Here is a 13,445-nt window from a genome sequence, read left to right on the forward strand (position 1 = left end):
ACCTGTGCTTTTGGTATAAAATGAATGTCTAAGTAAGCCCTTTGTTTGGTTTTTAACCAGAGGTGAAAGTAAGCCAGTACGGTACAGTACGGTGTACCAGTAAGACAGTGGCCGTCGGTACACAGGCGACCGTACTGGCAGGGCCACTGATCGGGGCGGGGGAAGGGGCAGCTGTCCCAGGGCCCAGCGATTTAAAAGGGCCTGGGGCTCCCAGCAGTGGCCAGAGCTCTGGGCCTTTTAAATCGGGCAGCGCTGAAGGGCTGGCTGGGGCAGTCTGGCCGCAGCCCCGCCCCTTCTGCACGAGGCCACGCCCCTTCCGGGGCCCCAGAGTGGCGTGCCCCCCCCCACACCTTGCGCAGGACCGCAGCCTCCCTGCGTACTGGTAAGTCTTTTAAGTTATTCACCCCTGTTTTTAACCCTCATTACAGAGATCTGGAACGGTTTGTGGTCACAGCTAACAAGAATAACTAGAGCCTGATCTTTGACATTTACGCTTCAAAACCAAGTGGCGCATGTCTAATCATACTGGCTCATTTATCTCACTGCCTGATATCAGTTATGGGATTCACAGCCCCTCTCTGCATAGTGGGTTCAAGTGAGTTGTAAATAGCAGAATTTTGCACAACTCTCACACCTCAACTTTGGAAATGTTGAGGTGGATGGTTCGGAAGTATGGTTTTGTTAATTTAAATCCATGGTAGAGGTTTAATTTAATTATAAGCAATTTGTTGCAGAGTCACGTAACCGATTACTGGAAAACTTGCAGGGGCTAATAGGTGCTAGATGTCGGTATTTTTAATTAAGATCATGCAATAAAGCTTCTCTACTGATCATCTGGTAACAACAACTCTGTATACCCTTACTGACCCTGTGAGGAGAGAGATTAGAAAAAAGCAGCATTTCCCTCCAAGATCCCACCCAAAGAATGAGAAAAGTAAATCTGTTAAAGACTTAGGCTCAAAGACATTTTTAAAGATGTTTTCTGGGAATCCTGCACTCCCTGTATCCTGCTGAAGGGGAAAGTAGCCAAGCCGTGGTCCTGAGAAGTCGCCCAAGAGGCCAGCCATCTTTCCCATCACTCAAATATTTTTAGTGACAACATGCTGCAACTCCCTGTAGGCTACAGCACGGGAACAGTGTGAGTCTGCCAATATTTTTTGGTGGTGGGTCTCACAGTCTTATCTGGGTGGTTAATAATCTGGATGGTCAAAGTATTTTTGCAACATCTGCCAGCCAGATGGAAATAGTCAGAAATACATTATTCCAAAATATGAACAACTGTTAGGGTAGTACGAATTGTAAATGCTTGGGAATCCATTAATACCAATGTTTCTCCTAGGAACTCCCTCCTCTGTCTCTCTTCTTCATCTGTCTCTCTGCAGTACATACTCACGTGAACTCTTTTGCTATGTGGCTAAACAAAGGGGCACGATGGGGGGCAGGGAGAAACATCAAAAATATTCTACACTTCACCACAGTTTGGGCGTAAGAAACGGGTGCAGCTGAACAGAGTTTAACTGCAAGTGGCAATAAGAACAATCTGAGCTCAATGCTATTTCAGAAACTGTGGTCAAGCAGATTGTAACCAGGGCTTCTGAGCGGTTTGCTCTTGCAGTTAAACCATGTGCACCCATTGTCAGCAACAGCTAATTGCTAGTGTGGACATGGAGAAAGCGAGCAAAAGGCTGCTAACCACAGGAAAAGTCAACCCTGATTAGGCCTATGAGTAATATTCAGTCTGTTAAGTGTGACATCATTTGTGACATTAGGGAAGTGAAAATATAAGATTGTGTCAGAAAAGAACATTACTTTTTTTCCTCAAGCCCTTGCGAAGTTCAAAGAAGATCGTTCTCTGCCTCCTTGTCAGTTATCACCATGGTTCCTTATTTCATCTCGGAGTGGATCCTAATGGTCCTGTTTACAGGTAAGTAAGGTGAATAAGAGAATAACAGATAGTGGATGGGGCTTTGATGGGCAGTTAGTGCATAATAGTTCCTGAATTTTCCTGGAGAGTAACTAAATATGGACTAAACTGGATGTCTCCTAAAGAAGGCTGGTCATGTGTCACAGTGTTGTAATTTGCCACAGACTCTGCAATCTTCTGCAATGTAAAAAATAAGCCAGAGTTGCTCAATAGCCTTCTGTGGAGCTCCTCTAGTTTTTGTTTTCTTTTATAAAAAGGAAATTTCTGGGCATTATGGTTGCAAAAATAATCATCCAAATGTGAACCATGAGCAGCGGGGTCTGAAATACCTACTGGCAAACTACATTTGCATAAAACTTATTTGTCTTTCTATACTCTTTAGAGATGAGCATAGATCTGTAAACCCATGTCATCTAGAAATATATATAAAACAAGACCTAATTTACCGTTTGTGAACGTTTCGTCTGTATTCTGTCTGTATTATGGACTTTCCCTCTGTGAATGAATTGAGTGTTTTTAGTGCACTTTTAAAATGAACCGTTAATATATTAGAGAAAAAATGTGTGCTGTGACTTTGGGTGGGGAGCAGTTGTGAAGATAATGGGCCACCTAATGCCATCAGGCCAGGGAGATCTGCTTTAAATACAAAAATTAAAAATGGCAGGATATGGTCCATATGCTGTAAAGTGAGATTACAGGTTCTGTCTCCTTCTGTTTTTATTTCAAAATATTTCTTTTTGCTAAATAAGAGGTGGGATTCAAAAATGTTTCTTTATGAACTGCTAATACCGTATGTTGTCAGAGCTGAGTTTCTCTCAGGTTACTGTGGCAAAGCTGCAGTAGGAAGCAGTTTTATTACTGAAGAGGTCCCTCTTTTTTAGGAAAAGAGGTTGATTAGCTAACCTTATCCACCTTGCCCACCTAAATCAAGGTTAAAGGTGTTCAACGGTGTTTTCATTGGGAAAAGGTCAGGATTAGCATAACTAACCCCTACCGAATATTGATCCCCTTTCCCATACAAACCCTCATTTATATTGGACCAATTTGGAAAAATTGCATTGGGAAGTATTAACACCCACTGCAGAGCATTCTACCCCGGTAATGTTAGGAGTTACTTGATTGAGGAATTAAACCTATTGATACCCTATTATTCAATTGGATAGGAAGTTTATAATACCTGTTCTATCAAAAGCAGAGCTTCCTTTGCTCTTCCATGAGAGATGAAACTCAAAGTGAACAGGATGTAGGTGATGCATATTCTTTGTGCTGGATCTCTGCATGGGGGTGAATTTCACATCCCTAAGGGCTATCTTGAGAGTCTAGCCCAGAATACGTGCCCACTAGGGAATTTTGAAACCACAGCATCTTCATGCAAGGGGAATTCAGCCATTGAAGTCTGTCTCACCATTTTCTCCTAGTATTGCCTCCACCAGGAGACCAGCCCATTCCAGCTGCCCTGTGCTAGCTTGTTAGACCACTTATCCACCCCCACCCGCAGCCAGAGACCGACAGAGACAGTAATCTGGCTTCTGACCCTGCAGCAGTAACATGCTCCCACCTCACCTGTGTCTGGGCTCTGGCTCAGAAAGGACAGGGAAAGGAAGGAGAGGATCATGGACTGAGTAAAACCCAACCAGATCCTCCCATTAAGAACAACAGGGTCTGCGTTATCAGTTCCAGGTACTGCAGAAACAAGTCTTGCACAAGTCCTGGTGAAGCTCATACTATCCTGAACCCCTGTGAGTGAGGAGTCAAGAGGGGGTCTGGAGAACTGCACACCCACAAAAGCCGTATTATAGCGGAGGTGGTTATAGTCACCACTGTCAGGGGATCTGTAACAGTTGCCGGTGGGAACCATCCAGGGACACCACAGGGGTCGTGAGTCACTGTCAGGAGGATTAGCCGGCATAGCTTCCCTCACAAACAAGAGACACCAACATGAAGACAGACCTGTGTGCCTTTCCACGGCTCCCAAACTGTCCTGTGTCCTGACAACTGAACTCCCGTTAGGTCAGGGAGCTGCACGCACAGCTACTGAGAGAATTGCCCATAGCCAGGTGGGGCAGATCCAAGAACTGTTCTCCCTGCATGGTCCTGGCCGTGGTGAGGAGGGTGAGGTGGGGCAGCAGCTGGGCACATCAGTGCTTCCGGGGCTTTGACAGAACCACATTGTGGGCAAAAGCGTCATGGTGTGTGTCCTGCTGTCATCCTCGCCTGTTGGGGGGAGGAGGGGAAACACAGACCTCAGTGGATCCACCTGCAATGGAGGTATGTGGCGAGCTTACAGGGACAGTTTTGTGTTGTGACTGAGATGCCAGGCAGGTCCCATTAGCCTGTGCATTGTATCCTAGCCCCGTCTCAATTACTGTTGTATCTTTGTCTGCAGGTCTCACAGTATCAGGCTCTCCTGTGAGAGGAGTGGTGGGTCAGAACGTCACTTTGCCCTGTAAATACCGAGTTAATCGCCCAAGTGACATCACGACAATGTGCTGGGGCCGGGGCAGCTGTCCTTCTTTTCAGTGTTCTCAGCCAATTCTCTGGACAGATGGATGGAGGGTAACCAAGCGTCAGTCCAGCAGATACCAGTTAGAAGGGAATCTCACTCGGGGGGATGTGTCCCTGACCATAGTGAATGTGGCAGAAGCAGACGGAGGGGTGTACTGCTGCCGTGTGGAGATCCCTGGTTGGTTCAATGATCAGCAGAAGAATCTGGAAGTTGCGATTGAGACAGGTGAGCAGAGCTTTTCTTTTGTATGAATGTCCTTGAAGGGTAAAACTCCTGCCATCTGACTGACTTTCACAGCCTGTGACAGAAACAATGTATTAATGTCCTGCAGTGTTAATCATTATGACTTTGAAGCTGTACCGTTACCACTGCGGAAAGGAAGCAGCCTCTGCCATCAGTGTAGCCCAGCAGAGCCAGTGCACGGGAATGGACATTTTGTTCCCTTGTGCCATGGCACACCGCTCTTACTAGCAATCTTCGCAATATTGCATGTAGCATCCAGGAGAGTGGACAGCATAGTATGCTTCTCTCATTAGTTAGGCACAATAATCCCCTCTTGTGGGTAGATGTGTTCACGTTCCTCCTTCTTGGGCAGATCCAGCGCCCATTACAATGAATGGAAGGTTCCCATCCACCTTACTGGGCTCTGGGTCACACCCTAATTCATGAAAATAAAAAGGATACTATTGTGCCCGCCGTGACAGACATCACAAAGTTCTGCAGGGCTCCCGAGCCCTTGGCGACATGTTCTCCTCGGAAAGCCTGGTCCCCTCTCTGGTTTCTGGGATTCCAGTGTTATAAATCCTCACCCTGGTGCCAGGAAACCTGCCTGGTGCAGACCCTAACTGACTTTTGTTCCTGCCCCTAGAAACCTAGACTTATCTGTTCGCCCTACCACAGAACCTCTATATCTTCCCCTACCAAGCCATGTTTCCTCTCAAACTTGTGGGGCCAAATGCAGACCTGGCATCAGCAGGTGCAGCTCCGTTGAACTCAGTGTTATACTCTTGCACCAGGTATGAATTTAGCCCTCTCTCGGCTGAGGAGGAGTTAAGCGGTGCCAGGGCCTGGCTCTCCACATATAGGTGAATTCCAGCCCTCGGTGAGCACTCATGAAAGTACTTCTGTTGGAGCCAGTGCTCATCAACGTATGTCAAGTTTGTACAACCCGGCCTTAAGTAATGACTGATTTTTATACACGGAAGTTTAATCTCAACACGGGCTCCCCTACAGCTCTGCTGTCTGGCAAATAACACATTTTAAAATGTACAACTCCAATTGTGGCAACTAGCAAAATCAAACCTCAAACTTTACCCCAAGCCAGCTTTTTTACCCAGAAAAGGCAGAAGTCCAGACACTCCAGGAAGTCTGCTAGGACCTTCGTTAGTGATTTGACATGGAAGGTGCTCAGAAGCTATGGTGACAGGTGGCAGGATAAAAACCCCAAGACAGATACATCGATAGTGTAACTGTGATTTTCATTCTCTCTCCTTTTGCTGCACTGTATTGTCCTGCAAATAAAAGTTACAAAGTCATTTTCTTCTTGCAATAAACCAGATGGATAAAGGGATATGGTTTTATTGCTGGTGATATGTTGTTGTTAAAACATTTTATTTCTTTCAGTTTGTTGGACACATCTTGCTGACTGTTGTAATATGTGTGGTTTTTGTTTTGTTTTTAACACCAGTTAGGACCTCCACTGCAGGCCCTCACACTTACACATCTGAACATACCTCAGGTAATGGTTATCCAAGTATTCCGCCTCTCGGGTGTGTGTGAGTCCCTTTGTAATGGGATCCCAGAAGGGGAACTAAATAACAAACAGTAGTTGAAAATATTCCCTTTGACTTGTATATTATAAAATCTGATCCCCTGTGATCTAACAATAAGCCCCAAGCAAAGATGGGAAGGTCTGAAGGGGTCTTTTAAACAACTTGCAGCCCACTAAAACTGTTTTATGTTTTAATATTTATTTTTTATATTTTGCTTTTTGAGCCTTCTGAGCTCAGCTTGAACTTGAAACCAGAAATGCCAGCTTCATTCATCTAGATTTTGTGAGCTCAGCAACTCGAACATGTTTCCACATAGTTCTGTTGCCCTCTCAGAAGAGGAAGTGAAAACTTTCTCGGCATGTGATGTGTCTCTAGCTGCAGAGAAACTTGTATACTTACGTGTATAATGGACACATCCGTGAAGGAGCCTCAAAAAGAGACAGACAGTTGTGTTACTTTGATGTCAGGAAATGCCACCCTTTCCCGAGCATAGACAACAGCTGAAGCAGACCATCTCATTTAGAATCAGTCCCCTTAATATAAACAGGAGGGGACTCCATTTTCACTAATTGTAGATCCTCAGATAGCACATTTTCAGTCTTGGGATTGGTGGGTTGGTTTTATTGCTTGTGGGGTTATTCAGTAATCAAATGACACATTCGCTGAACCATTGTAGTAAAGATGTTGCATTTTCTAGCCCTGTGTTTTAAATGTTATACGGTGCTGCCTTAAGCCGGGAAATAGGCACCGAGCCGAGATGCTGTAGTTGTAAGTTTTGCAAGTTTGTCTCACTGTGGCCAGCCTCAATGCTACATAAAAGTGTTCTCAGCTTTGTGAAGTCTTGTATGCAACACCACTTGCCCTTTACAGTGCCATCAAAAGCCCATCGGTTCTCAGGAGAAATCAGTTCACTTTAGATAGTCAGAGAAGTTGGCGTTGTCTAGCTATGAAGACGGAAAGAATTATTAGCTGTGCTAAGTGAGATGTTGGTTTATCTTATCGTTGCTCAGCTGCTGCGAATGCCAGTGACACACCTTCCACCGTCGCCCCCCAATGGCCATTGGTTTTCAGTTCAGAAGCCCCTCAGGATGCTTCAATTGTAAGTGGTCAGGTCGGAATGGTGATTATATTGTCTCTGCAGATCACTTTCCATGCTCTCTTTTGGTTGGAAAAGAGAAATACTTCCATTGAGTCTGTCCATCTGGTGCCCGGGAAATAGCACTGATGCCTTTGTTACCAAAATGCAAACAAACTCCAGTGACATGTAGAAAGGGCTAATCCTGGAGTCCTTACTCGCTCCTTACTGAGCTGAAAGGGAGTTTTGTCTAATTAAAGACTGAAGTCAATAGGAATTGAAGGCATGCGTCACTTCTCAGGATCAAGGCTTGAATAAGGACTGCAGTGTTTGGCCTTAAACGCAGGCTTTTGGAATGAAGAGCTGCTTCTTTAAACTATAAATAAAATTAGAATATACACCTATTCTACATAAATGAATGGGGTTTGGACACCTCGCTCCCTCTAGGCACTTTTGAAAATCCCAACCGTAATCAGAGTCCAGCTGTATGGAATCTCGTAGTGTCTCCGTGGAAATCACACACTGTCTCAAGTTGGGTGCATTCTCTCTAGTGTGTGTTTACCGTTTACCTTGCAGCCAAATGATTTTTCAAGTCGTCTATATGATTTCTATTCCTGCCCCTCATACCCTCGTGTTCTGTGTTTCAGCAGACTACGTCCACGTCAATCCATCAGCTAATGGAGCCAGAATCTATGGGGGCAGGGATGCATGTTGGAATCAGCATTTTTGTGGTACTTCTAGTCATCCTGGTTTTGGCCCTAATTCTATCCAAAAGTAAGTGATTTGAGATAGATGATAATCCAAGGACATTGATAGTTTTATTTCTCTGCTTCCCTAGGACCTTGGCCAATGGTGGCTACTCAGAGGATGCCCTATATCGGGGTGGCCAGACTGCAGCTCCGGAGCCGCATGTGCTTTATTACAGTTAAAGTGCGGCTCATGGAGCCCCCCCGCCGATTCTCCGTCTACCAGACTGGAGCGGGAGCTTGGGGCTTCTGCCCTGTGGTGGGGTGGAGGGGCTGGGGGCTTCTGCCCAACAGGGATGGGGGTCTCAGGACTTCAGCCCTACCGGAGGCACCTGCTGGGGCTTCAGCCCCAAACCACGGCAAGTGCCTCCCCTGAGGCAGAATTTCCTAGCCCACAATGCCACTGCAGGGCAGGAGCACTGGCAGGCGTGCCCCACAGAGCTGAAGCCCCGAGCCCCAGCAGTCATGCCCAGTTCTCGAACTTCTGAAGATTATCGTATCAGAGGGGCAGTAAGTTTGGCCACCCCTGACCTATATCAACCCATCTCCATGCTGCACTGGCCATGCCCCCACCCCACTCAGTGTGGGTGCTGTACTCTCCTGGCCTTTCCTGATCACAAGGGAAGCTGCAGCTGCTTTGTGCAACGCCAGCCACGATGTTCCCTTTTGCAGACTTTCTCCCATGGCGGCGCTCAGTCAGGGTATACACGTGGGTAGCCCCTGCGGGAGTTTGGCCTCATGTAAATAGTGGGTGTTTCACATATTTAAAGGACCCACTTTAAAGCTCCCTTATTTCAGTTTTTGCACTTGACCTTTTCTCATTGAACCTGCTGCTTTCTTTTTTTTTAATGATTTTCAAACTCATTTCTCCCTCCCCCGGCTTTCCTATTTTGGACGATCCTCAGGGTATTTCCACAACAGACAGAAGCTGAAGACTTTGGCAAGGTAAATGCTATTCGCTATGCTGTTTCTGCTGTAGCCATAATCAAAAACTAGGTCCCAAAATGTCTGCACCTTTGGTAGGACAGAAAGAAATGTGCCAAACAGACACTCCAGGACACACGCTGACATTTCCAGAGCTGCATGCTTTTACTTTGATTGGCTTTGTCATATCAGGACAGATAATCTGACACAACAATGCAAAAAGAGAAATTCATTATCATTGCTATTCCTCATTGCTTAGTAAACAAAAAGAAGCACAACGGTTGATCTGGCTTGTGGTCTGTATTTCTTGATATTACATTAAGCAACAGGAGATCTTCAGGCCTGCGGTGCCTTATAAATACATGATGATTCATTATTACTGGCGTCTAATAGTAAATGCTACTATGGTTCATATTTTCCCAGTAAACCATCTGCTTTGGATATCGGGTGTCTTGTGTTTCTGGTTTGTTGTTTATGTTTTAATGGTCTGGGTCTGTTACTCTCTCTGCAGCTCAGTCTCATTCTCCAACCCAGAACACGGAGGCTTCCAGAGCACGCTGGAAGCTGGGGTCCATGCAGAAGAGAATATTTATACGATGGACTAAAGAATGGTTGGATCCGTTCCCTGATCAACACTGTGGCTTTAGCCAGTTATTACAAAACTAGCCCAGTTTATACAACACTCCAAACTATATGTTCTACTGACCACTTTTAACCCTTGTTTGATACAACTGAGAATTTCGAAGAGGGGTGTTCCTGGTGGAGGGCACATGGACTGACAAACTATTATTTGCATCACTCCAGTAAAGCAAGAAGTGTCTACAAATTCGGGGCTAAGACTTTGCCAGTCTATTGCAGACACGAGGCTCCACAGTTTAGTGCCATTCTCAGCATCCATTCTCCAAATGGGAGCGATACGTGTATTACATTTGTTACCTGATGCAAATTGCCACTTCTGAGATTGAATGAGAGCAAGACCACAATGCCTAAGCAGCTGAGAAGACAGAAGCTACAGTCGACTTTCATATTTACCCGTGTCTCCAACACTGTTGTCTCTACCTTGATGCTGGATTTCCTGGGGCAGGATGGCACAGCCAGGAACTATGCCATGCCATCTGCAGGGGGGAGCAGGCTGTGGCAGTTGTGATGATGTAGCTGTAAAGAGGAATTTGTTTGTGAATGTTTCAAACAACAAAAGTTTAACTGCATTTTTGCTAAGGCAAAATATATTCATTCTTCGTTACCAGTGAGAGTTCAATCCTGCTGGATCCTAAGTGCTTTCAGGAAGATGCTGAAACTTCTCAACTTCTAAGAAGTCAAGTACTCAGTGGAGAGTACTCAGCACTTCCCAGAAGGCGCTCAGCACCCTGGCAGGTCAGGCTCTTAATACATAGAATACATACATTTTGTTGTCTCAGTTAATTATGACTAAGCACGTTTTACTCTGGAAACAATACATCCGGTTCTTCCTCTGTGCTTTTTAAAAAACTGATATGATTCATACCATGAACCACATTAGTGACAGGATCTCCCATTTCCAGAACTCTAGGAAACTAGAAAAAACACTAGCTACCCTGAAGAATGAATAATAAATTCCTCTCACGGCTATTACCAAGGGGAAACCGAGTCACGTTGGAAGGGTATGTCAGAGATCTTGGTAACGCAACAAATGTTGGGACAAAGTCTGCTCTTCACTTACATCAGTATAAATCCAAAATAACTCCACTAACCATACTGAAATTTGAATGGGATTTAAGCTGTGTAAGGGGACAGCAGGCTGAGACAAATTCTGCTTTTCACATACACGGCTGTAACTGGCACCCCAGTTAATGGAACTGGTATTGGACACGTGACCCCCATGCTTTTTGGTCGAGGGACACTGCAAAACAAAGATTGAGGCTGTCCCACAATGAATTGGATTGGGATGAGCCAGCATATTTCATTTTGTACGGTCATGCAATAGAACACAACCTAACTGATACAAATTCAGGCAGTTCTGGTGGGAAGAACAGTTTTGCTTAGCTGTTTTTTAAAACCCACTTTTTAGCCAGCTATATCTAGGAAACGAGAGCAGATTTCCTGAGAATGCAAAGACCTAGTATGTGCAAGAGAGAGCCAAATATCTCCTGATATCAGTCAAGATAAACTTATTAGAGTTAGTCCAGCTGGTGATGCAGAAAAGCCAATGTGGGGGCTACTTTTAAAGGAATGATTAGGAAAATTAAAGTAAGCAAACTTTCCATCCTCAGTCATTGCTTTCAATGGAGTTACACTAGGCATGACCTTCATTCACTCTTGTTGTCCGCCAAGCCGTAGAGAGACAATAATGCTGTGTTGATTTTAATCACATCCTGTATGTGAGATTCGCTGGCTCAGAGAAAGTGTTTAGAATAAATAGGAAATCAGGTCTGGAGTCTCTCTCCCTAAACTCTGGGTTAAGAGAGCAGCGGTATCTGTCAATGAGAAACAAAACACAGGACGAGATTGACATTTAGAGAAACTTCACCTTCCTAGTCGTTATTATTGTAATAGCCTAATTATTTTGCTATATCACTGGGATTGTCAGAAAACCAGTATGTATTTTACTGAGACATTAAAATGAGCTTCTGGTCTCACACCTCCATTACTTCTGTATTACACTGGTGTGAGTGAGGTCAGAATCTGTCTTCGAAAGTCAAACAGTGAGATCCTATCCGTAGTCTGACAGCAGGACTTCCAATAGCACTTACTGTTGACTTCAATAGGAGCAGTGAGGCCAACAATGAAGGATTTTTAAAATCCCATGCTGAATGTCCATTGCAGCACTGACTGTTCTTTGGATCAGCTGTGTGTTGCACCAGACCGAGTCCTAACCAGTCACTCTTCCAATAGTTTAACAATTGAGTCTGCTCATCTCTTACTAGAAATCACCCTGACTACCTGAAAATCTTTGTGTTTGTTTGTTTGTTTTAAATCAAAATTACAAAATTTTCTATGAGAAGCACCTTCGGGGATCTTTGTACAAAATTATATATAGGTTATATGATGATAAAAGTTATGGTTACAGCATCCTTCCTGTTTGTCTACTCCACATCTTTATCTGTAAAATGGATCTCTGTTAATGTTGTGAAACAGTCTGAGATTGTATTGCATGCTTATAAAAATGTGCACAGAGTTCACGGCTCCTTCTGCTTTTGCATGCCAACTGCAGGAAGTCTCTGAACCCCCCAATACCTGAAGTTACCTGGTAACAAGACAAAGTGGTTCCAACATTCAACTTTGGTCAGTAAACAATTAATGCTGCAAAAACTTAAATCGCTCCCCATCAAACATTGATGGGTGGCTCTGTGATACAGCTGGAATGCACAGCTAACAAACGACTGGCATTCTGCAGAAGAGGAATGCCCAGAAAATTTAAAGCAATATGCGCTGGCTTTTTAGAGGTCTATGATTAATGTAGATCCTGAAGATAGAGATGTCACTTACCCTCTCCTTCTTTTATCCCACCTCTCTTTGCTTACTTTGTGTATTATGATGAAACTGGTATTTGGATATATTTGTATTTGGAATAATAAAACATTATAAATATACATAAAGGAAGGCCCTGATTCCAACCTCCCTGCAGTCATTGCAAGTCTTTCTGCTGATTTCGGTGGACTCTGGATCAGGCCCTTAGGGTACGTCTCCACAGCAAAAACACCCCAAACCCTACAGTCTGAGTCTCAGAGCCCCAGTCAGCTGACTCAGGATTGCGGGACTAAAAATAGCAGTCTATGTTTGGGTGAGGGGGATGGGTCTCCGAGCGGAGGCTTGGGGGCTCTCTTTCCAGCAGGTTTTTCGTGGTGGGGATGTACCCTTAGTGATCAGCAACAGAGATGTCCAGATCTCAGCAGGAAGCTGTCTTCCTCTTAACTTCATGCATGCTCTAAAAAACTGACATGTTCGTGAGCGTGATGACAGTGAGCAAGAAGTATTGGGAACTGATTCTCAGGGAAGCTGGCATTTCCTTGTCCATCTGTGAGAAGCCCCCACTTGGCAGCAGTGTAGGGTTAGCTCTTCAGAGCGCTCTTATCAGGTTGTCAGTTTCCAGTCTGCACAGCTCCTGTCCCTCATTGGATAGTTTCTCATGGCTGGTACAAAACACTGTGCTGAACTGAGTCCCGTATTTGTTTTGCCCGATCCCTCTAGGTACAGTTATTGATCAGTAACTGAATGCAGTTTGCTATAAGGCAGACAGTAACATAGTGCAGTCTGCCCAGCCCTACAAATTCCTATTTACTCTGTACTGCAGTGCATTAAAGATCTGAGACTCCAGCTGGTAGCCAAAGCAGGATCCTTTGAATACTCGGAGAAGGATCCAACGGTTTTGACTGGACTTTCTCTGCCCTGAGCTGACTGGATGTTTGCTCCAGCCCACCTCTCCTCCTTCACAGTCCCATCACCTCTGTTTTACTGCACTCCTACCCTTCTTTTCCTTTTCTCCCTTGCCCTGACCCCTTCATCCCCCTTTTCTTTCCAT

General features: G+C 44.9%; 1 protein-coding gene across 9 annotated transcripts; it reads left to right on the forward strand.

Annotated features, from left to right (window-relative positions):
* The first annotated feature begins 276 nt into the window (after positions 1-276).
* On the forward strand, positions 277-12,533 carry LOC102941709 (hepatitis A virus cellular receptor 2 homolog). 9 transcript variants are annotated; one of them, XM_037907030.2, is made up of 7 exons: positions 284-1,924; positions 4,311-4,655; positions 6,118-6,168; positions 7,213-7,301; positions 7,925-8,051; positions 8,929-8,968; positions 9,459-12,533. In XM_037907030.2, the coding sequence occupies exons 1-7, from the start codon at positions 1,876-1,878 to the stop codon at positions 9,550-9,552; spliced, it is 795 nt and encodes a 264-aa protein (XP_037762958.2). In that variant the 5' UTR covers positions 284-1,875; the 3' UTR covers positions 9,553-12,533. The 9 variants fall into 9 exon arrangements, with proteins under 9 accessions (XP_043376652.1, XP_043376653.1, XP_043376649.1 ...); XM_043520716.1 differs by having other exon boundaries at positions 287-1,924; positions 7,928-8,051; XM_043520714.1 differs by lacking the exon at positions 8,929-8,968 and having other exon boundaries at positions 280-1,924.
* The last annotated feature ends 912 nt before the right edge of the window (positions 12,534-13,445 follow it).

The sequence above is a fragment of the Chelonia mydas genome, chromosome 8, assembly GCF_015237465.2.
Source record: "Chelonia mydas isolate rCheMyd1 chromosome 8, rCheMyd1.pri.v2, whole genome shotgun sequence".
NCBI classification, from domain to species: Eukaryota; Metazoa; Chordata; order Testudines; family Cheloniidae; genus Chelonia; species Chelonia mydas.

Bases quoted from the DNA above. Each gene is read 5' to 3' on its own strand.
- LOC102941709 (XM_043520714.1), top strand. From the start codon at position 1,876: ATGGTTCCTTATTTCATCTCGGAGTGGATCCTAATGGTCCTGTTTACA. The intron at 4,656-6,117 runs GTGAGCAGAGCT...TTTTAACACCAG, and splicing joins GGAAGTTGCGATTGAGACAG to TTAGGACCTCCACTGCAGGC. The intron at 8,052-9,458 runs GTAAGTGATTTG...CTCTCTCTGCAG, and splicing joins GGCCCTAATTCTATCCAAAA to CTCAGTCTCATTCTCCAACC.